General features: G+C 41.7%; 1 protein-coding gene across 8 annotated transcripts in view; it reads right to left on the bottom strand.

Annotated features, from left to right (window-relative positions):
• The window catches only part of FHOD3 (formin homology 2 domain containing 3), a 1303582-nt gene that overhangs the window by 102433 nt on the left and 1175633 nt on the right, over window positions 1-25516 (bottom strand). For all 8 annotated transcript variants that reach the window (XM_078687715.1, XM_078687716.1, XM_078687717.1 and 5 more), the window contains one exon: window positions 19193-19351. In XM_078687715.1, coding sequence (XP_078543841.1) covers window positions 19193-19351 — 159 coding nt within the window. The remainder of the gene's footprint in view (window positions 1-19192; window positions 19352-25516) is intronic.

Raw genomic sequence — 25516 nt, 5'->3', positions numbered from 1 at the left:
ATATAGATTTTTAACAGTTCAGATCACAGGTTTTCTGCCAGGATTATTTTCAAGGCAGGATTTTCTGATGGGAGGACAGACTTCTGACATGAATGCACTGAATCAGCACACACCAGTCTACCCAAGTCAATTAAAAACATCTCACAAAAAGTCAGTATGCGCTGGCCGTCGAAGCACTGCTTATGTCTTAGATGTAGGTCTATTCATAAATGACAAAAAGTGGCAAAAATCCCAGAACAACACAATCTCTTAAACACCTCAAATGAAACCCAGACTTACAAAATACTTAGGAAAGAATAACCCCTGAACACCTTGTCATCTTCCCTAGACGACTGACCTAAAGCTCAGGAAAACAATGATAAACCCAGACACCGACATCACAGATACATTCTATGGTCAGACTACTGTCTTCTGATAATGTTCCCTCAAAAGGTCCTTGCCATAGTAGCCATTATACTTACTCACCATAATTACACTAATGGCCTCCAGCCTATCTCCTAATCCGACTCAGAGTACAAACACTACAACAAGGACCATTGTATGTTTTTATGCGATATGCCTTAAGTCCTACCCTCCGAGCCTGCCAAAGGTTTTTTTCCCGTCACAGAATTGCCTTCATGAAAAAAAAGAATGTCACATAATAGTGTCCATTAATTAAAGTAAGGATCCTGTTAGGCCAAATTATACAAATGTGCACCAAATCAACCCCTGTTTTTAATTTTGTCAATCTCGTCAACTCAAATTTTTACAAAACCCAGCTGGGAAAAACATAATTACAAGGAACTAAACTAGGCAATTTACTTCCAAGCATACCTACAAAATCCATTCATTTCTTGCTTTTAGAAATTTACTAATAATCTGATCCCCCCACCTCACCTTTCCTTGCGACTAAACATTAACGAAATTAAAAAGAATACATAAACACCACATATTATTGGCTCAAAAACAGACAGCACATCAGACCACGCACCGACATCAGACATCTTTTACAAGGCCACCATCTTCCACACACTTGTTCTGATCTCAATGCTCATTCCTGCAGATCCAGTGACCTAGCTCTGATTAAAGTTCCAGAATTCTAATATAAAACCCCTCTACTAGCACACGTCCTCCGCCACTTAAACAAGCAAAATACAGACACAAACCACTCACGCCTGTTAGTGAACATTGGGAAAACTGTTATTCTCCTGCTAACAAAAGCACAATGGAAAGTACTCAAGTTTCCATCCAGAACTATTTCCACACTACTGTATCATCCTCTGTCTATTACCCAGCACACACCTGATACCCTACCTTTCGACCTGTCATGAGACGGAGTCTGTGTTGTTGTCCATAAAATCATATATCATGTTATTGATTTATTATAGGAATGAAGCAGCTCTGGTTTCTCTCAAATTCCAGTGGTGATCAAAAACACTGGGAAACAATCTCCTGCATTAACGACTCTTTAAATTTGCAGGATTCCTCGAGGGGGCTATCACTTGAGGGTAATACTTTCCCACAAACAAAAAACATCAACTTTAGATGAAACAAGCCTCTCAACCTATCATGATCTGTGTCCTGCCCCAGGACGTTATTCTCTCACAAACACTTAATTCAGATATTAGCATCTTTCTGTAGTTAATAGTGCAGTTGTATCTTTAAGGTTGCCACTCTTAAATATCTGTTTGCCTCTTAGATGCACTAATGCCTTGGGTTCCATCGCTAGTTCTACAGTGATTTTTCAGCAGGACGTTCCTCCTGGAGCTGCATAACACCATATTTACAGCAGTGTGTCTCCTTATATTCTCTATTGTAGGCTCCACAGAGGCAACACACACAAGCTGTCATGAGTCACATAAGTAACATGTAACGCCCATGTGACCGCAACAAGCGTACTGAATGCATCTGGAGGGGTTATGCGTGAAAGGCACCATCTCTACGTTCTTATTAGTAAACATTGCTACATTGCTTCACCTAAAACCTCTTCCTAGAGGCTCCTTCAGGGATTAAGAGGAAACGTCCAAGAAACGCACTTTCAAGCACCAAACAGTTTACTAGTTAAAGTCTCTCAGAGACAAATTCCCTTGCCTGTTATCTTCAGACTGCTTGCCCACTTAAATTCATAGTTGCCCTAATATATAAAAGAAAGCAGTGCAACCCAATGACTAGCGTATGAAGCAAGCAATTACTAAACCCTCTAAAGACCACAGAACATAAAACAGATAAGGTTAACGCACTGATGCAAAAAAAAAAAATGATAACCAACGACTAAGTGGGGTTCCTTCTAAACACTCCCAGCTCTTTATCTTCTTGCCTCGCTCATTCCACCTCATCCCCTCGCTCTCACACCCCTTTTCCCTTTCATATTTTCTCTCACTGTCTCCCATTCATTTGCTTTTGTTTTCTCACTCTCTTTAAAGCTCTCCTTTTTCCCCAGTCACTCTCTCCTAATGTCACTTTGCTTCTTCTCTCTTCCTCTCTCTCTTTCTTTATCCAACTCAACCCCTTCTCCCTGTCTACCGGACCCTTTCTGTCTCTAAACCTGCATACTCTTCATAGTGTATGCAGCAGTGATGATCTCAGTCCCTGACTTCTTCCTGGAGTATTCTTACACTGGATGATGTATTTGTGATGGTGGCCAAGTCACGTGGCGCAGGGATGCCAGTTAGATTAGTAGATTTATTTTTTTGACATGGGACATTGTATTTAACCTCAGAAATCTCTTCTGGTTGTTTACAACAAGAAATACATTTGGGTTCTGATTTTTCTTTTTATAAATCATGTTCCTGTTATGATTTATAGCATACTGTCCAAAACATTGTTGACGGGATTTCCTGAGGGTCCTTTTCACAGCCCAGAATTGCTTATGACATACCGTTAAGGCCTCATTGCAACCGAGCCCATCCAAAAAACAGCCAAATGGAATCCTTCCTGCAGAAGCCTTTTTTGGCAATAAAGACAAAAGCCGACACCAGTTTATTTCAGTTCGAAAAGCAGCACCCCAGCATCTCCGACTCGGTGCCAGTCTCACGCTTCCGAGCCAAAATCACAGCTCCCCGTAGAAACATCCGAGGTCATCTGTTCATAATACATCTTAAATGTGAAGGAGAGCGACACTAAATTTGATGTGAAAAATCAGAAATTTCTCAAGTAAGCCCACACTGCAGCTTCAGACAGTTATCGCAAATCATCTTTATGTTCAAGACATAATAGTGATTATAACCAACTAGTGGCAAGTATGGGGGAGAAAGACTCTTCATACATAACTTGCTGTAATTGTTTGTAAGATATATTAGCAATTTATTATCCACTGTCCATTATTTTTTTAATTCCAGTCTCTTCAGGGTGATCTTAGACAAATACAACTGGGGACTGCACTGCTTGGAAAGGTAAATGATATTTGTGGCACACAAATGCAAGAAAGAGGGAACAAAGAAGGCCTGACACTGGTGGAGAGTGGGTAATTTCCAAAGTCTCACCTCTCTGGAGTGCTTTACATCAGTGATCGCTTGTGGTCAGTGGAGTGAAGGCTTGTCTCAGGAAGCATCGACAAACAGGTCTGGTTTAATGTGTTTATGCATGCACACAGAATGGCAGTTGCATGCCATACCTATTGGCTTTGCCAATGCTTGTTTGACCAGCTTTCTATAGCAGAAGGATATTTATGCTATTTCGGTAATAATAGGTAAGAGATGAAAGAGGTAGAAAGATGCTGGGCAGACTGCGCCTTCTTTGGACGAGCTTCTTTAATAGTTTAGGAGTGTAGAAGAAGACACCACAACTTTAGAATCCTTAGTATGTTTAGTTTTTGGACTTTGGCATTGATATTATATATAAATGACGACTCCTGGATGCTGTTACAAATAACAAAATATTTAATGAAAGCACTGAACTCCCCCTTATTGTAACATTGAGAGTGGTGGTTTCAATGACACTCATTGAAAGTATCTAGATGTGCCATCAATTTGTTTTTTTTTAAATGGCAACCTAACTAACCCACCTGGCAAGGGTTGGGCTCTCTCTTTCACTCAGCTCCATCCCACTTTTTCATAGCAGCTCTATGCTGCTGCTGCCAACAAAAACAGCATGCTAATTAAGAGCACTGATGCATGCCAACTCAAGGAACATTTAATCACAGAGTTGGACTACTTTTATGCTAACCATTGACACGAATGCAAGCGTCTGTGCTAAACTGTAAACATCTTCAAAATCCCATGGGCTGGTCGCAAAACATGGCTGGCAACCTATTGAGCCTATGTCTCAATGGGGCTCCCCCGAAACAAGCCCATGACTGACGGGGGTGACCCAGCAGTCCATTTTCTATGTTATGTTGGGTCTTGTGCTGAAATGAAATCTTGCAAAAAAGCTACAGACTATAGAAAGATCTAAAAAAATTGATTTTTTCAGGTTGTTTCTTGCTGATGAAGGTGTTGATCGTAGATTAACCCTATAATGATTAGCCATGCTTTATAAATCCTGGCTGATTGATTGGATCATGTGCATGCTCCTCCATCTGGTATTTAGAATGTATTCAATCTGTCTTACTTTTGACTGTCTATCTGTGTGTAGGAAAGGTTTTGAGTGCTACTCAGTAGCAAAGATTGTAAAATTGTAGAGAATAACACACTGGACAGAATTCAAAATATTGTACACGTATATAGTGCAGAGATTCACATCTGAGTTCACCACCTCAGCTTGAACATACATCTACACTTTTTGGGAATTCACAAACCGTACCAAGATTAAGCCTGGAAACCAGCACCAGTGACAGTTTTCCAAGAGTATTCCTGTAAAAGTGTTGCAGGCGTAAGAATTGTATCCACTGCAGAACAGTACGCAAGGATGTACTTTCGCTTTTCGAAAAGCCAACACCAATAAGCAATAGCACATTTATTTTGCTTTTGGCTTTCCAGAGGAAACATTTTTACACTTAGAAAAATCCCTTCCTCCATACCCCACCAACTGGGTGGAGGGACGGCTCTTTTCCTCTTTTCAACATTGAAATGGACTTGCTTCAACCTTTGGCATGACATGAGCAAATCTCCGGTCAAGTCGAGGGAGGGAATGAGTCAGAAAGCAGTTGATGAATGCTCATAAATTAACATGGTTGTGGGCTATCCCAAATTCACAAAGCTAACCACGCATTGTAACATCCACTTCCTATTCCTTACATGGGTTCCCCTTATGTAAATGGACGCAGTCATGGTGGATTTGCAACTGCTAAGTATCTATGAAGACCTGGAATCACCACTATCGTAACTGATATGGGGACTGGTAGACAGACGGAGGATGTTGTTAGCTTAGTTGCAGCGTCCTATAGCAGAAGGCGGATTAGCTGCTCCAGACTGTGTCATATTACTTGCCTGCACAGCTGCAATGGTTCAACCAGTAGATTTATTGTAGGTTGTATCCTGAAGAGGGTGTTATTGGTACACCTCGCAACTTGAGGGCCTTATTGCAGGTCCTCTTGGTTCCATGGCGGCAACTACTTGCTGCCTCTCAGGAGCTCCTAGTGATACAGCTGTGCTGGCTATGTTCCCTGTAGCAAACGTGTGTCCATGTGCCCCACAAGCCAATCATTTGAAAGTGAAATTAGAGACGGATTTAGAGCTACAGATTACTGATATGAAATGTGAGAATGATCGCACTTCTACACATGTGACAATTCAGACTATTCCGGACCCTCTAAAGCTATAAGAATGGCTTGGAGGTCAGTAAGTAGCCATTTGCTATGCATATTGAATTAATTAACTACTGTTGTTGTGCTCATCTCTAAATTAGACAAATTGCACCACCATGTGGCAGACTTTCATGAGTGCAGGTGTTGACAATTAGGTGCTGAGCACCGGAAAACACTAGCTCAAATTAAGCACAGGTGTTACAACATTTCTGTCGATAGTCCAGCAGAAATATGTTTTTTTGTGGATGAAAAAGAGTGACATATTGCGTCATTGCCTAAAAAAGACAAAAACACATGGAGAAAATACAGCAAGCATTTATTTGAAATAATTTTCTTAGTCATTTCTATTAGCTTCCATTTTTGTCTTGTATGCATTAAATGCCTAACAGCAATGGAGTGTTCGCCAGAAATATAACTGAGAGTCACAAGAGAATAGGACCAATTCACTAATATCTGAAATGGCCTAAAAGCAATTGAAACCTAGATGAGCCAAAACCACAATGCTTCAAAGATCAGAATCCTGGTTCCTGCCCTTTAAAACTCCTATACGGAACAAACTATATCTACCTACTTCTAAATTTGTTTGAAGAAAATGCCCCAATCAAATCTAAGGTGATAAACTAGAATACTCTTGGGATGCTGCCCTCGGGATATACTAACAATTGGAGCAGTGGTTGCATTCTCTTTCCACCAACTAAAATTGCTCCACAAATTGTACAGTTCATCTGCAATGAATACCACACATCTGTAGTCGTAACACTGGTAAACTGATTGGACTACAAAAAATCCCTCTAAAACAGCTTGCCATTCAAACGCATCAATGGACTCCAAAATGTCCAAAATGCAACATAATGCTCCATCTACACCTGGAAAAAAAGTCAAAATATCACCCAGCAACGCAAACGTTAATACTTGGTGCCAGCTAAAGGTAGTCTTTAAAATGCTTTGCCTCACTGTCAGATGCCCAGTACGTTCTACACTACTGTACCTAAGGAACACAATCAAGATATACAGTCTTTCACCACCCCCATGTTCTGTGCCTATGTGGGTCTCCTGCTCTTCCTTGTCAACAAACGCCATAAAACAGTATGCTGCTGACAACAGAAATAACCTTGCTTGAACATACTTCACACACACATGCACAACATTGCATTAAAGTTATATTATTGGCTGATGATGATGGGAACATCTTTTTATGCTGATCAACAACAACTAAGCATCCTAGAGGAACTAAACAAACGGTTAAGTCTTTTGGTATACACATCCTTGCGCAAAGAATATTGTGAGGTCAATGACAGGATCATACAGACCCTCCTAACCACTTGCAAATAAAAAACATTACTAAACCATATAGTGGAAGGACATTGTTATATTGTCAAGAAAATTACTTAAAACTACCTTGACATGGGTCAAAGAGAATTCCAGACCTCTAAAGGTAGAACAGACTACCAAAGCACTAAAGAACCATAAAAATGTAGAAATGTGCTATATACAGCCTGCTAACATGTCCTAATATCCCAAGAACCCTTTCTCCTAAGATACATTCAGTGAAAACGGTGTGCAGTCATAATATCGAGTTTTTTATTTCGACTGGACAGAATATCGAGTAAAAAATATAGAATGGACATAATATCGACTAGAAATAATATAGACAACAGAAATATCGACTAGAAAAAATTAATATCGAATAGAATGGACATATTATCCATAATATTAATATTATTTTTTATTTTTTGTGTAATATAAATCTGTAGCGGGTTGTGGGTTTATAGGGGAATAGGGTGGGAAGTAATTTAATTATAATTAATTAAATATGTTAATTTTTTTATTGATAATAATTTAGAATTAATTGTTAATTAATTATTAATTGGTAATTAATTAAAATATAATTGGTAATTAATTATAATTGATTAATTGATAAATATTTTAATTTTAGTAATTTATTTTCTGTAGCGGGTTGTGGGTTTATAGGGGAATAGGGTGGGAAGTAATTTAATTATAATTAATTAAATGTGTTAATTTATTTATTGATATTTATTTAAATTAATTGTTAAATAATTATTAATTGGTAATTAATTAAAATATAATTGGTAATTAATTATAATTGACTAATTGATAAATATGTTAATTTTATTAAATTATTTTCTGTAGCGGGTTGTGGGTTTATAGGGGAATAGGGTGGGAAGTAATTTAATTATAATTAATTAAATATGTTAATTTATTTATTTTTAATTATTTTGAATTAATTGTTAATTAAATAATAATTGGTAATTAATCAAAATATAATTTGTAAATAATTTTAATTGATTAATTGATAATTATGTTAATTTCATTAAATTATTTTCTGTAGCGGGTTGTGGGTTTATAGGGGAATGGGGTGGGAAGTAATTTAATTATAATTAATTAAATATGTCATTTGATTTATTGGTATTTATTTAGAATTCATTGTTAATTAATTTTAATAGGTAATTAATTAAAATATAATTGGTAATTAAAATTAAATGATTAATTTTTAAATTGTATATTAATTCATTGTTAATAGGTAATTAATTAGTATTAGTAGGTAATTTTTATAATTAAATAATTTTAATTTGTATTTATAAATAATTATCTAATATATTTTATACAATTGTAAAATATTTTTATTATTTTGTAATTGGTATTACTATTTATGTTATTTATATTTATATATGAAGTATTTACTTTCCCTACTATTGCACTCACTGGAGTTGGAATAGTAATTTTTACCCCTACACTATCCAACACTTTCCCTACTGTTGCACTCTCTGGAGTTGGAATAGTAATTTTAACCCCTACGCTATCCAACTCTTTCCCTACTGTTGCACTCTCGTGAGTTGGAATAGTAATTTTAACCCCTACGCTATCCAACGCTTTCCCTACTGTTGCACTCTCTGGAGTGGGAGTAGTGATTTTTACCCCTACGGTATCCAACGCTTTCCCTACTGTTGCACTCTCTGGAGTGGGAATAGTAATTTTTACCCGTACACTATCCAACACTTTCCCTACTGTTGCACTCTCTGGAGTGGGAATAGTAATTTTTACCCCTACGCTATCCAACGCTTTCCCTCCTGTTGCACTCTCTGGAGTGGGAATAGTAATTTTTACCCGTACGCTATCCAACGCTTTCCCTACTGTTGCACTCTCTGGAGTGGGAATAGTCATTTTTACCCCTACGCTATCCAACGCTTTCCCTACTGTTGCACTCGCTGGAGTGGGAAGGAATTAGTTACTTACCTGTACACTATAGTTCTCCAGTATTATCTTTCATCGATTCACATACTTGTATCTTCCCCGTCGTCATGGTGGGAGTCTCACGGTAACAGAATGACCAAGCAGTATCATAGAGAAGAAAAACTGCATAGAAAATCCCCATAGGGGCTGTATTATTTGGTAACCAGACCATATCTTTGTTTGGACCAAAAGCCAGCCAATCAGCATTGCTGCCCTGCCCTCACACTCCCCAGCAGAAGCTTCCTGCCTCAGATTTCCGTCCCCGAGTGAGAGACATGGATAAATACCGAGAAACAGGATCTGCCTGAGAAACGGGGAGGCGGGCGGGCGCATGTGAATCTATGAAAGATAATACTGGAGAACTATAGTGTACAGGTAAGTAACTAATTCCTTCTCCAGTATTACATCTTTCATAGATTCACATGCTTGTATCAGAGTAGTAAGCAGTGCTCACCAAATTTGTAGCGTTTCCAGGACAGAACTAAGAAGGAAGCTCTGCCGTAAGACAAAGGTATAACAATACACATCAGTATATAAGAAATACGATAAATGCATGTTGACACATAAATCAAAGTACTGCATAGACAACAAATCATGCCATTATGTCATACCTTACTGAAATAGACGTTTCAGAACAGCTTGTCCCACTGCCGTGTCCTCTTTCCACGCAGTGTCCAGACAGTAGTGTCTCGTAAATGAGTGCACGCTCTTCCACGTTGCTGCTCTGCAGATGTCAGGCAGCGCCACTCCTGCAAACAAGGCCATCGAAGTTGCCATCTTCCTTGTGGAATGTGCATGCACCTTAGAATCTAGCGGCTTCTCCGCTTTTTCATGACATTTCAGGATAGCTGAGGAGATCCATCTGGCAATACTCAGTCTTGACAAAGGAAGACCCTTCCTTTGCCCTTCGAAAGCAATGAACAATTGCTTGGACCTGCGGAAAGTTTTTGTCCGTTCAATGTAGAACTTTAGGCATCTGGAAATGTCTAAAGAGTGTAAGGCTCTTTCTGCTTCCGATGAAGGATTGCTGAAAAAAGTAGGCAAAATAATGGGTTCATTGAGGTGAAAAGATGTTGCCACCTTGGGAATAAAGGTAGGATTTGTTCTTAATATAACCCTGTCTTGACGAAATTGTAAGAAGGGTTCCTCCACTGAGAAGGCCTGGATTTCACTAACCCTCCTTGCTGATGTTAAGGCGAGAAGGAGGGCTGTTTTCCATGACAGGAACTGTAAGTCTGACTTGTGAATAGGCTCGAAAGGAGGCCTCATAAGCTGCGATAGGACTGTGTTGAGGTGCCACGGCACAGGAGGGCGTTGGATGGGTGGGTAAACCCTAAAAAGTCCCTTGATAAATTCCTTTATTATTCTGGAGGACCAGAGAGATGGTTCATTTGGCTTCCGCCGGAAGCGCGATATTGCTGCCAAGTGTACTTTGACCGAGGCATGCGACAGACCTGCCTTAGATAGTGACAGCAGGTAAGGAAGGATACCTTCCGGTTGTACTTCAAACGGATGCAAGTTTTGTCTGCTGCACCAATGGCAGAAACGGGTCCATTTCGCTGCATATGTTTTGTTTGTTGATACAGCTCTAGCTTGTGAGAGAATATGTCTGCATTCTTGCGAAATATCTAGATTTTGAAACTCCCGCTCGTGAGGTTCCATGCTGACAATTTTAGTGATTGCAGATTCGGATGCAGAATTTGCCCTTCTTTCATGGAGATGAGGTCTTGAAATGTCGGGAGCTGGATTTTTTCGCCCCTCGACAATAGAAGTAGGTCTGAAAACCACGCCTGTCTCGGCCAGGCTGGTGCTATCAATATGATCCGGCACGGTTCCAATCTCATCTTGCGCAGTATTGGCGGTATCAACGGGAAGGGAGGGAACGCGTATGCAAACCTTCCTGTCCAATCCATGAGGAATGCATTTCCCTTGGAGCCCTGTTGATGGTATCTGGACGCAAATTGAACGCACTTTGAGTTGTTTTGCGTTGCGAACAAATCTAATGTGGGAGTGCCCCACCTTTGAAACAAGAAGCGAATCTGAGTGTTGTGTAATTCCCACTCGTGCGTCTCCTTGGTAGTACGGCTCAGGGCGTCCGCCCGTGTGTTGAGGACTCCTTGAATATGCTGAACCTGAATTGAAATTCCGTTGGTTATGAGCCATTTCCAGATTCTTTGCGCCAATGTCGACAGCTGTTTGGATCTCGTTCCGCCCTGCTTTAGTAGGTAAAACATGGTCGTGGTGCTGTCCGTTTGGATAAGTACTGACGATTGGCGTATTCTGGGAAGAAATGCTTGAAGGCCTAGGAACACCGCTTTGAGCTCCAACATGTTTATGTGAAGCTGAGCTTCCCAGTCTGACCAAAGGCCCTGAATTTCCAGCTCCTGAAGATGCGCACCCCATCCTTTCAGCGAAGCGTCCGTTGTCATCACGAAGTCGTGATCTAGAGGAATAAAGCTCAAGCCTTGATCCAAGTTCTTTTGAATCTTCCACCATGACATTGCCACCTTCATATGGCTCGTGATGGTAATGCGATCCTCGAAGGTTCCTCTGGCCTGGACCCACTGCTCGTCCAGTTGTTCCTGCAAAGGCCTCATTCGAAGCCGACAGTTTGGTACCAGTGGGATGCAGGATGACATCATCCCCAACATGGATTTGTATATCCTCACGGAAGTGGACCTTTTTGCTTGAAGTGATGCCGTTAGCCTCATGATCTTTCCCATTCGTTCTTCGGAAGGATAGGCTTTCCCTGCTCTGGTGCATATCCATGCCCCCAGGAACTGGATGCCCTTGGCCGGAGTCAGCGAGGATTTCTCTAAGTTGGTCCTCAGGCCCAATCGCTGAAACAGCCGGATGCAGCTCTGAAGAGATGTTGCTGCGTCCCTGAAAGATGGACCTGTCACCAACCAGTCGTCCAGATATGGGTAAATGTAATGCCCTTGCAGTCTTAAATGGGCCGCCACCGGGGCCATGCATTTGGTGAATACCCTCGGGGCTGACTTGAGTCCGAATGGCAGGACCTTGAACTGGAAGTGGCGACTCTCCACGACAAATCTGAGATACTTCCTGTGCTTCCGAAGAATGGGAATATGGAAGTACGCATCCATGAGATCTAAGGACGCCATGTAGTCGTTTTCTTTTATCAGTAGTAGGATTTCTTGTAACGATAACATTCTGAAGGGTATCTTTTTTATGTATTGATTTAGATCCCTTAAGTCCAATACCTGTCTCCATTTCCGGGTTTGTTTCTTTTTGATGAGGAAGAAATGCGAGTAAAAGCCTCTCCCTCTGAGATGTTGCGGCACTTCCTCTATGGCTCCCTTTTGCAGAAGCGAGTGAACTTCCTTCTGCATTTCCTGGCGATGTTTGTTGAGCCTGAGTACTGGGGGGTGATCCGGAGGTATTTCCATAAATTCCAGAATGTGGCCCCTGCTTATGACATCTAAAACCCATTTGTCCGATGTTATGGACATCCAGTTGGTGTAATATTGAGACAGATAGTGGTCTTTGTCCGGGATCTGTTGTGTGGGGAGCGCCGGCCTGAAATCATTGACGTCTATTAGACTGCTGAGGTTTCCCCCTGGTGTTAGATTTGCCTCTGGACTGTTGTTGGTAAGAGGAGTTGGAGGACCTGAATTGGTTGTTAGTATTATACTGTCGATATCCTTGTTGATTATACGGCTGATATCGGTTGGACTGAAAAGAGGATCTTTGATTAAATTGACCTCTTGTACCCCTCTTCCGAAAGGACTGAAACCTTCCTTGCTGAAGAGATCCTAGCGCTCTAGCTGTATCCGTGTCCGACTTTATGCCTTGCAACGCCTCATCGATATGCTTCCCAAATAAGTTTTCACCGTCAAAAGGCATATCGACAATTTTCGCCTGCACCTCTGGACGAAAAGAAGTCGCCTTGAGCCAGCCCTGCCTGCGAAGCGAAACCGCTCCAGCCATCTGCCTGAAGGCCATAGACGAGACATCCATGGCGATGTCGATAGATTCGGCAGCAGATTTAGCTCCTTCCTTAAGTATGGCTGCCGCTTCCTCCTTTCTATCCTCTGGGAGTGCAGAAAGTATGGGTGCAATATCAGACCACATTTGTCTGTTGTAGCGTCCAATCAGTGCCATAGCATTTGCCGCTTTAATGGTAGAGGCAGCCATGACCGCAAACCTCTTACCTGCCCCATCCATTCTCCTTCCTTCTTTGTCTGGTGGCACTAGGGAAGTAGCCACCGGGTTCTTTGAATTTCTTTGCGCCGCCTGCGTCACAACTGATTCTGGCCTGGGGTGCCCAATGAGGCAGGCTGCTGTGGACTCTGGAGCTCTGTATTTTTTGTCAATGCGGGGAACTGAAACCGCTATAGACGCAGGTGTTTTCAGAATCTTCAGTCCCTCCTCCCAGATGTGAGGGATAATCGGAATTGAGCGAAGCGACCTCTTGTTATCATCTTTGAAATCGTACAAGAAACAATCCGTCTCTTGTACCTCCACATCCAGACTGAATCTTTTGGCCGCCCTTTCCATGAGATCGTGAAAGCCTCCGATGTCTTGAGGAGGGGAGGTAGATTTGAGTGGGTCAGGCGATGCAGCCGATGGTAAAACGTATTCGTCCCATTCCTGCCCCGAAGCATCATGAACGAGTTCTCCTTCTTCGGGCTGTTCATCCTCGTCGGATTCCGTTAGGTCGTCCCTTATAGTAACAACCTGCGGCGATCTCACCCCTTGTTCTTGGGAAGCAGGTGCTTCAGGTGTCTGCGAGGAAGGCGTCTGCCTAGCTGGTTGCGAGGAATTCGCCTCTGGGAAGCGACGGTAGTAGTCGTTTAACATCAACCTAAGATCAGAGACAAGGGTGATGGGTATAGAAATCGTCTCTTGACGTTCCTCCTCCCTTGAGTCCTCATGCTGCTCCTCCTCCTCTTCATCGTAATCACCAGATTCCTGAAATGACTCATATCTGGAAGATTGTGGTCTGTCCTTGAAGGAATAAACCTCCTCCTCATCCGTGTCTTGGCTCTTTATCTGAAGCTGAGAAGGACTGTAGGCGGCACCTGAGGACTCCTCGCCATCTGAGTCTTGCTCCAGCAATGAGGATGGCGGCAAAGGAGAAATCTTTGTCCATGAGGTGAACTCTGCAGCTTCACTGATGGTAGACGAACCTCTTGTCGACTGAAACGACCGGATCGAGATCATGGTCTTCGACTGCGGTGATTTGAACGCTTTTGCAGATGATAGCACGATTTTCGTCGACGGAACCGTCGTCGACGGGACTTTCGTCGACGGAACCATCGTCGACGGAATCTTCGTCGACGGGACCTTCGTCGACGGGACCATCGTCGACGGGACCACCGTCGACGGGACCTTCGTCGACGGGACCTTCGTCGACGGGACCTTCGTCGACGGGACCTTCGTCGACGGAACCTTCGTCGACGGGGCCCCCGTCGACATCTTCGACGTCGAACCTGTCGTCGACGGAGTCGTCGTGGTTGTCGTCGACGGCCTTTTCGTCGACAGTGAGATTTTACTTGTCGATGTTGTCAATGTAGACGTCGCAGTCGTCGACGTAGCTTTAGATCTTATCGTCGACGAGGCCATAGTCGTCGACGAAGTCGTCGTCGACGGAGCTGAAGTCTTCACCACAGTCTTTGGAGCAGAAGCCAGCGAGCTGGTAGAAGGTGCAGACCCAGGTTCCTTAAGACTGGACTGTTTCTCCAGAGGAGTAATAGGAAGAGATGAGGTTAATTTCTCCTTAGGCTTACTCCTTTTAGACTCCACTCTCTCCACAGAAACAGAAGCCTTTCTTTTCTTGGGAGTTGAATGAGAAGATTCCTCCTCAGAATCTGATCCTGATGTGGCCTTCTTCTTCTGAAGCCATAACAGTAGTCTAGCCTCTCTGTCTCTTTTAGTTTTGTCAGAAAATTTTCTACAAAGCTTACAGTCTTTCACCAGGTGTTTAGGGTAGAGACAGTAAAGGCAGTCCTCATGTGGGTCCTCAGAGAAAAGTCTGGCCTTCCCACAGGACCTGCATGGCCTGAACAGCCTCTTTTTAGAGCTGTCAGCCATCATGAGAGAAATAAGTACACACAATACCTCAATCTAGTAGACAGGAAACAAGATTCCAAAGGGTCAAAAGTTCACTCAGGAACAGAAAGAAACTGAGCAGAGCTCAGGGAGACTCCTTATCACACGAAGGCGGTTGGAAATCTGAGGCAGGAAGCTTCTGCTGGGGAGTGTGAGGGCAGGGCAGCAATGCTGATTGGCTGGCTTTTGGTCCAAACAAAGATATGGTCTGGTTACCAAATAATACAGCCCCTATGGGGATTTTCTATGCAGTTTTTCTTCTCTATGATACTGCTTGGTCATTCTGTTACCGTGAGACTCCCACCATGACGACGGGGAAGATACAAGCATGTGAATCTATGAAAGATGTAATACTGGAGAATAGTAATTTTTACCCCTACGCTATCCAACTGTTTCCCTACTGTTGCACTCTATGGAGTGGGAATAGTAATTTTTACCCCTACGCTATCCAACTCTTTCCCTACTGTTGCACTCTCTGGAGTTGGAATAGTAATTTTAACCCCTACGCTATCCAACGGTTTCCCTACTGTTGCACTCTCTGGAGTGGGAATAGTAATAATTACTCCTACGCTATCCTACGCTTTCCCTACTGTTGCACTCTCTGGAGTGGGAATAGTATTTTTTACCCCTACGCCATCCAACGCTTTCCATACTGTTGCACTCTCTGGAGTGGGAATAGTAATTTTTACCCCTACGCTATCCAACGCTTTCCCTACTGTTGCACTCGCTGGAGTGAGAATAGTAATTTTTACCCCTACGCTATCCAACTCTTTTCCTACTGTTGCACTCTCTGGAGTGGGAATAGTAATTTCAACCCCTACGCTATCCAACGCTTTCCCTACTGTTGCACTCTCTGGAGTGGGAATAGTAATTTTTCCCCCTACGCTATCCAACTCTTTCCCTACTGTTGCACTCTCTGGAGTTGGAATAGTAATTTTAACCCCTACGCTATCCAACGCTTTCCCTACTGTTGCACTCTCTGGAGTGGGAATAGTAAATTTTACCTCTACGCTATCCTACGCTTTCCCTACTGTTGCACTCTCTGGAGTGGGAATAGTAATTTTTACCCTTACGCTATCCAACGCTTTCCCTTCTGTTGCACTCACTGGAGACGTTACAGTAAATTTAAACCTCTTGCTATCCTACGGTAAAAATATTGTATATGTTTTGTTAATAATATGTATATATATATATGTATTAAAATTAAAAATAAAAATTTAAAGTTATATTAATTCTTTTTTAATGTTACGTTTATTTAAGTATTTTAAATAAGTTTAAAATAATTGTATTTATTATTATATTACTTTTAAATTACTTTTAAGACATTTAAAAAAAATTTAGATATTTTGACAGTCTATATTTTTTACGCTCGATATTTTGGAGTCGATATTTTTGTACTTACCTGTTTGAAGATAGGAAGTCGATATTTTGTAGTCGATATTTTGACCTTGATATTTGTCATCTCGATATTGTGACTGTCGATATTCTGTCAGTGATCCAGTGAAAACATCAGCTTTTTACATAGATTGTTGCCTTTACTTCAAATCTCTCAACAAAAAAGCTCAGGGACTGGTTCGAGCTGTCACAGCTCAAGAAAGATTCTTCCTTTCTCTCTGAACTTTCTCAACGTCACAGAGCCACGGTAGCAAAGCACTCTTACGGGATCTCACAGATTCCATCATGCTTCTCTTCAAACTAGCCTTAACAGTGGCAGACTGTCTCATCACTGTGACAAGAAAATATAGTCACATAAACCCCTATTAATCACACTAGCCTCACAGAGGCTTGAAGGCAGGGCACCATTTTCAGTACCTACATCGGGAAGGATCCATCCTACTCAACCAACAAATATTCCAGGTACTCCATCTCTAAGTGCAGTCAAGCCATGGGTAGGATAAAATACCCCTATGCAAGAAAGACACAAGCTGCAAACTTGCCTCCTCCAACTATTCTCCCGTGCTTTGGAATTCTTTGCCCCATCACAAAACATCTTCCCTCCCTTATAAACCTCTTGACGATAGTGTTTTTTTGGGCATCATCTACTTAGTGCCTTAGCAACTGAACAAGCTGGTCATTCTCACCAGGAAAAACCAGACCCACCACATCACTAGCTACCAACTGTACAACCCCTTCCATTGCTTAATGCTTCAACACTCTTTTGAAGATTATTTACTTTAACCCACTGCCTGCCTCCTACTATCAAATTGCTTGTTCAGTACTTTCTACTTTGCTAGCATTATGACTGCACCTCTGCGTCTTGTCTGTAGTAACATACTCCACCACTGTGTGCTCACAGTAAAAATCCACCAAAGTTATTTTACCCTACGTTTCTGCATAGTCTCCAACACCACTTACAGTTAAAGGCCTGTAGAGTGTACTCAACCATGCTCTATCTGAGCTGCTCTGTTGCTTTCTACCACTGATTTATCTTCCAGAAACACCAGTCTAATTAAAACAGTTAGTGAATAGCAGTGTTACTTTATTCTATGACAGCAATAGACATCCAATTAACAATCAATTAACATGGTCGGACTGGCCTATAGGGCAAACAGACAGTGCCCGAAGGGCTGACCTGACAGGTCAGTGTACGGACTGGTTTCCTGGGATGGTTTTCTGGTCTGGTGGGCCGGTTTTTACTGTTGATTTCTCTGATATTACCAGAAACATTTGTCTGCTGCAAGAGCAAATGCATAGTCTCCTATACCTTGCCAAAACAACCACACAGGATGTCTTCGCAAGTTCAAAACTGGCCTGATTTGCAAATGTGGGCCACTTCTTTAGCTATCGGATTTGCTATTGTGGGTCACTTTTAATTTGGTGCCCCAACCTATTTTCTGTCCCAGTTCAACCATGGCAATGAAGCTGTCAAACAGAAGTTAAACTGTTATTGTGCCAGCAAATAAATACATCTAACAACATAAAGTAGGGCTCAATTTCATTCTGCATATCATGTTGCATCTGCAGTGCAACCAAATGACTACTTGATCCCATCATCAGAATCTAATTGCGAAACAAATTGAAAAATTTAGGCATGCTCAAACTGATAAAGCTATGATGAAAAGCCCAGCAAGAAATAGCATACTATGAAAAACATATGAAAGCCAATGGCTGAAGAGTGTTGACCCATAGCCCGGGCCAATCGAATTATGTGGCAGGGAAGGCCCAAATTATGAGGAAGGGTTGATTAAATTATGCTTCTAGAAAAGGCAAATTATGTGGTGTACTGTGACAAATTTTGAAAATAGTATTACTTTGCTATGTTTTCATTATTATATGTTAACACTGAATGTGAAAAAGATTTCAGCTTCTTAATATCGGGTTAACACCTACATACAACAATCAGCAATTAAATAGTGACTTGTTTTTGCACGCCAAAAGGCCTGCCACTGTGCAGCAATATGTGCAGATGAGTTTTTAGTAATTTTAAATTCATTCGTTTGAGGTAGATTTTTTTGTTAAGTATGCAAATTACCCAGAAGATAATGGCGAGTGTGACAGATCCCAAAAAACTATGGAAATTGATGCAGGATATTTTAATTCCAGGGTCCTGACCAATGCCAACTTTTTCTCAATACTACATTATACTTCATTTTGATGGATTGATGACTTGCAACAATCATCTAATACTATCTGTAGCGAGGCCTAAGAAGAGTTTAGCCAGGAATTTCCATTAACATTTTGAAATACGGCAATGCTAAAATGCGAATCCTTATTACAGAGAATGGGATTATATGACTTTAGCATAATAAGGTAACAGAAAATGATATATTAATTGTGCAAAGCCACAACCTCTAACATATTTGTGCCCATTTTGGTAATTCCAATAAGAATTGTTATAACATTGCATTTTTACAATCAGATGAAAACGCATGAAAACTGAAAGTTACCTGCACATCTGCTCATGCAATATTTGGGAATAACATGAGATACAAAATGTTGCACTATAGAATCTATTTCAATCAGACTGCTCAATATTTTGTCAGGATGTACACTGGAAACATATACCAACTATCGAAAGGAGGCACTGGTGGCATTTGGAACAAATTTTCCATGAGAGATACACAAAAAAACGAAGTAAGGCACAAATAATATCCCACCATGTTGCAAATACAAAGACACTGTGACAGTAAAAGGCAATCTTTGCTTGAAAAAGACAAAACAGGTCAGCATAAGTCACGTTTTAGGAATCTGCTGCTTTTTTACCTCTATCCCTTCCTTGTTCAAGGCATATTCGTCAAAGTTCAAAATAGCTGTTTTGATCGTCCTTGGAGGAGGTAACACAGTCAAGCCAATATTAATTGCATTACTTCGTTTTGAATCCAGCACTATTACCTCCTGCCTTTTTCCATCAGCCGCAGTTTTCTTGGGAAAGGGAAAGAACAATTTATAATATGATTATTAAGACACTTATGTTGCCAGACATTTCTAAATGCACACTGCACCAGAGACCTCGATTACTGTATGTAAGATAATCATCATAAAAGCAGAGGCAGTGAACCAGAAAGAATGCACTTGACCTGTGTTCCCCAAAAATACAGTTCACCCAAAGGTTTCAAAGAGTGTGCATAACCCACAGCACCTGCGGCCAAGATGCGCATACCCGAAAGTTTCAAGTAACAAAAGATAAACGCAGAAGGGCACCACATCAAATAATGAGAATGATAAAGAGAGAAACAAACCAAAATCAAACAAGTAAGCTTTGTGTGATTCTTGTCTTTATTTTCTTCTACTGACTTCAAACGTATCACCCCCATATACTGAAGACAGCCAACACGTTTCGTCCATAGCAAGGGACTTCTTCTGGGCAAAAATATTCACTTTAGGTACTCAACCAAATATGCAGCGTCGCAAAGTGTCATTCAAATGGTCTGAGAAACAAAGCTTCCAAAATGTTCACTAGCTGCATGCATCACGGACAGTGTCTTCCCTTGGGTTGTTATTATTAAGGAAGGGTTGGGCCACTAAGCGATGTAAAGCACTTAGATGGGTGCCCGCGCAGCAATAACCTGTCCAATTCACCTGGATGAGGCATGTATATGGGAATTCTGTATGTAAGATGCAGAATTATAAAATGAGCTGGGTCACAGAATGGAAACCCGATTCAGTGAAGCTACTATAGTTTACTGCAAATGAAAGGAACAGCTGCTCTGTGACCCATTGTCATAAAAAAATCAAGTAAGCAGGACTGGTATATCTAGTTTAAAAGGACAGTGCTCTCTGGTAGTAATATCAAGGCTGCATGTTTGCGAATTGACAAATGAAAACATCAGCTCCTCATTTTAACGCAGCTGTATATGCAAAAAGGAATATCTATATTAATATTATAAAAATATGAACAAACTGAATTATCACTTGACACAACAGAAGCATATCATACCAACTACCTACTGTTTAAAACAATATAACAGTATATTTGGTTTGCCAATAAAGAGAGAAGGGCTTCTTTAAGTTGCTTTTATCTCTCCAAGCATATTTTCGTTCCACCTAAAAAACAATCTTTTGCAAAGCCAAAAGATCTCTCCTATTGGATTTGTCAATGCTTGCCTATTGGATTGCCAGTGCTTTTTGCCAGTGGTCTTCAGCATCCCTAAGCTTCGTAAGTGTAATCAATGGTAGGATACGAGTCGTCCAATCAGAAGAATGGCAAAGAAGCTGTGCTTCAAAAAGAGTATGGAAAGCCATTGCATAAGAAGCAAGCAAATGCGATTAACAAGAAAGCCAGCCAATGAGAAGCAATGGGCTAATCTAAAGCCCAGTGCAAATAATATTATTATCCACAATAGGTCTTTTCACAACATAGCACTAAAGCTGCCTAATCATGTGTTGAAAAGTTAAACTGCATTCTATGTCTGCTAAGTTTGTTTCTCTGTTTCTACACGTGAAGGTATGCCCAATCTTCTCCAGCTACGTTGAGCTGCCAACCCCTAAAACGTGATTTTTCCCTAATTTAGTACTGATTCGTGTTCCAGGTTGATGTAATGTCACTTGCCCAAATGTTCTACCTTTCTTTAGTTGAAATGTATCACCAACATCTTGTTAATTCGATTAGTATGTGTTTGGGTGTTCCTCTTACTTGCCATAGTACAGTTGAATGACATAGGGCATCATGAAGTGTTTCCTAGCAGCATAATAATAATGAAAACTTAGATAAGCGGTCTCATGAAGAGTAATATCCTGTGTGTTCCCATTCCTTGTATATCTGTGCTGGTGCCTGGAATGCTGAGAGTGATTGACCCAATAGAATGTTGGAGTGTGGTCCGCAGTGGCAGCTAGGAGATAGGTACAGGTTGAGGGCGGATGGAGACCTGACATGGCTTACCTGCGGTCACTGTAACCTAAGGGTTACAACATAACATAAGATGCGATAGAGACCTTTCCTCTTACCAGAATGGCTCTAGACTCTTGTATGCAAACCCTGAAATACAACAGCAACATGAAGCTAAGTCTCTGTAAGTAAACACACATTTTAATTTAATTACTAACGGCTAGATTCATCAAAGACCCGTTTTGCGAGTATTTAATAGCGATTCATAAGGAATCGCTATTAAGGACTTGCAAAACGGGATTCATGTAGGAATTGCAAAAAATATTGCGATTCCTACATGTTCCCTATTTGCGCTTAGCAAATTGCTAATCGCAAATAAGGAATAACTCCCCATGCATTCCTATGGGCCTACAGGCCCATAGGAATGCATGGGGAGTTATTCCTTATTTGCGATTAGCAATTTGCTAATCGCAAATAAGGATGCGATTTCAAGGGTGCAGGGGTGTCCAAAGGACACCCTGTAGCACCCCAGAAATGTGAATTTACACTGATGTTGTGCACACACATGTCCAAAGGACATGTGTGTGTGTAACATGCAACTTAGAAAAATGCATTTAAATGCATTTTTCTAAGTTTTCACTATTTACCACGAGGTTTGACTTCGTGGTAAATAGTGGCCCTAAATTGCGAATTCGCAATTTTTAAATGTTTCATGAATAGCATTTAAGGAATCTCTAATAGAGATTCCTTAAATGCTAATCCTCGCAAATTTGCGAATTCTTTATTAGCGATTTTTGCATTTGGGATGAGGAATCCCAAATGCAAAAATTGCACTCGCAAAGGGCCAGATTCTCAGAATCTGGCCCTTTTGCGAGCGCATTTCCCTTGATGAATCTTTCTGTAAGGGTCCTTTTCACAGCCGCCTAGATTTTAAAGTGAGAAACTTGCTCACTTAGAACTACTACTAATTAATGAGCAAACCAGAGACTTGAATTAGATCGTCAACGAATCCCAGGCATAGTCCTGGAAATATATACGCCAATCTTAGATTTCATGTGCTTGCTTACATCTATACAATTTGCACATTCAGAATTTCCACCAGCTGGACAATTCTACAGGCTAAAAATCGACCCAAATGTGTGTTTCTTATCTTCAAGGGGAAACTTTGTCCTTGTGTTGAAATCACTTATCTTCACCCCAATAATTATGTAGGGGTGCTTTCTTTATTTTGACCGAGGACATTCTCTTCAAACCATCCCAGTAGTAACTGTATGTGCATTTCCAAGGTTGGGGGGGGGGGGGAAGAGAGAGAGAGAGAGAGAGAGAGAGAGAGAGAGAGAGAGAGAGAGAGAGAGAGAGAGCGCGCTAGGCCTCAGTGTCTCCAGACCACCCGGGGAATGCCTGATGGAATGAAAGGACAGCCTGGCCCTGCTCATGTGCACAGGACGTTTTGTGAATGAAGTGCAGAGACCTTTCAGTCAGTAAAGAAAGAGCTGAAATGTTTCCCGTTTCAGTATTTACACGGTGAAAGAGCATGTTGAAGAGTAGAATGATTCAGCACTTTTACATGAGATGTAAAATACTAGCAACCAGTTTGAACTATTCAGAAGTGCAGCATAATGACCTCTTAGTTTCAGACAAAAGAATACCACCCTGGCACACAGGGCACTCTACGAGGTTTGTGGGATTGTATAGTTTGGAGGAGTTCAACACTTAAGCACTCACACTGGAACCTTTGGGAAGAGTCCTGCAGCTCTCAACAACTACACCCTTTAATTCGATTGACTCCACATTATAGAGCTCTTTTCCATGACTAGACAGGACTTACCACTGGAAACTGAGATGTATGTCAACAGTCAACCCTAAATAAGAGTAAGCTGCACTTCACAATACACATTTATTGTAGGGAGCCACGGTGAGGAATGACGCTAAGACTGCCAACTTTTCCAAACTTCACAGATGGTCCAAAGCTCTGAATGGTCTTAGCAGCAGTCTTACGCACACTCTCGGGTATGTGTCAGGGAAATGAGTAAGCAACAGGTAAAGTTGTCTCTCTTTGCCCTTTGCGCCTACATCAAAGCTCTTCAAACTGCATGAAGGGGCTATAGCTTTCTTTGCTATAAAAGGTGCAGTGCTACCAAGGCTCGGGGATATGAGGAGCCCACAACACCCCAATTGCATTTGTCTTAATTGCTGCGTCTGAGTGATGGAGAGGATAGAGAGGCCAATATGTTGAAGGGAAGTTTTTTGTTTTTTGTAACAAGGGCGCAGACACTGCCTTACTCAGGCCTCGGAAGGATGGCCTCATGGGAGTAGGAGCAGGTGGTGATTACAGGTGATCATGGCAGAGGAGAGAGACTGCTTCACAAGAACCAATCTATCAATAGTGGAGTAGATGCGGTGGCACTGGAGCCTGGGCATGAGAGAGGCCTGCCCCCCAATTATGGCATTCTTCCTACTCAGATAGGGAGCGGGTGCCCATTTCACTTGCTAGTTTTGGGACCCAGGGCACTCTTGCAGGACCAGTGTTCCTTTAGGAATGGTGGCCAAGGGAAAAGGGGCGGGGTGAAATGTGGAGCTCATAAACACAAAGGAGCAAAAACAACCTGCTTCAGGCTTGGGGTGATTATCTGGGGGGGACGGTGGTGGGGGACAGCTGCGGAGAAGGAAGCCTACCATGGGGCCATAGCTATCAGTAGTACAGCTGGTGTGGCATCATCAGGGGCCAGGTGTGCTAGGGGCCCACTGCACCCTAGCTATGGTTGTATTACTACACAAAAGGGAAGCAAAAGACCAATTTTTCAAGCTAGTATCAAAGCCCATGGCACACACATGCAGAGAAGGAGAGTCAAGATGTGGGGCTCTATCTTTTGTTTTAATAAAGCAAAAGCGACTTATGGATTTGGGGCTTGAGTGATGGTCTAGAAGGATGGGCGAAAGAGACAGAGTAGTCAGGCAGAGAAGTAGCAACCATTGGTTGCAGCAGGTGCAATTGCTTAGGAACCTAAGGATGAGATGGGTCAAGAGCACTTCAATTATGAGAGGCAGTGTTTCTAGGTAAATTTCTATTTTTGGTTGATGCATTTGCACACTTAGAACGTTCTCATTCTAGAGAAGGTTATGAACTAAATAAACTGTACCCAGGAAATGATTTCATTAGCCCTTCTCCTACATCCTAATGTTGCATGCATGCATGCCAATAACCCTGGACCCTTTCCATAAATGTTTTGTGGGGGCCAGACATTTTGCGCAGGGAAGCTTGAACGTTTGAAGACCTCTGCTCTAGATTATTATGGACTCTAAAGTCAAGCTATCTTTAACAAGGAAGCAAGCCAGATAGCACAGAGGACTGGCAACTGTTGTTTTCTCTTTCCTCTTGCCCTCCTGGGCTCACCCTTCCCAATGGCTGGGGCAACTCTGCCCTAGAGGAAGCTCCCAACCTAGTAGGCAGCTCCTGAGTGAAGGGTAGATCCTGAGTTGAAGTGGCTCTACACCGATTGAGGATTTTCAGAAGATCATCCATGCATGGGACACGCTTTAGGGGAGATCATGTAGCAGCAGCATAATCAGAAACTGAAGTAAAGATCATCAGCTGCTGGATCCTCCATCATCTCGCGCACAACCAAAAATACCCTGTCACCTCAGAACCTTCCAGTGAGTCAAGTATCTGCTGCCGAGTTTAGCTAGAGGTTTGTCAACCGCCTACAATTATAGTGTTTTAGGCACAGGATTGCTATCCATTTAGAAAGCACCAGTGCCATGATACGACACATATTACACGCAAAGTCGTTTTCCTTTAATAAATTCACTCTGAGTGGGCCGTAAACTCTGGGAATGCTCTGGGATCACAATAAAAAAGACAATTATTGTAGCTTTCAAAATCCATTTGTCATCAATTTGCTAAGAATTTACAAGACATGCAAAATGGTATTTGTTAGCTATACAATAGTTAACAAGTGTTGAAATGTACTACCCTAGATATATACTTATTAGGCAATATAAACTAAGAGCTACATACGTGACATGACACCGGAAAATGATTGCATTCGTCCTTTACCCGTAACTATATTAAAACCTGGCATAAAAAAAGACTCTTTCTGTAGATGTTTGTGATACAAGAATGAGCGTCTCTCTGGCGCCCATATTCTTCACAAAGCATAAAATGCTTGATGTGGAATTCCATTTCTCTCGAGATCCAGACTAACCGTCTCTTACCTCAACATTTCCAGCAGATACGTGCTACACGTTTTCTTCACTCCAAG

This window comes from Lissotriton helveticus, chromosome 4_1 (assembly GCF_964261635.1).
Source record: "Lissotriton helveticus chromosome 4_1, aLisHel1.1, whole genome shotgun sequence".
NCBI classification, from domain to species: Eukaryota; Metazoa; Chordata; class Amphibia; order Caudata; family Salamandridae; genus Lissotriton; species Lissotriton helveticus.
The sequence above is the reverse complement of the archived record's forward strand: the minus strand, read 5'-3'. Positions and strand labels throughout refer to the sequence as shown.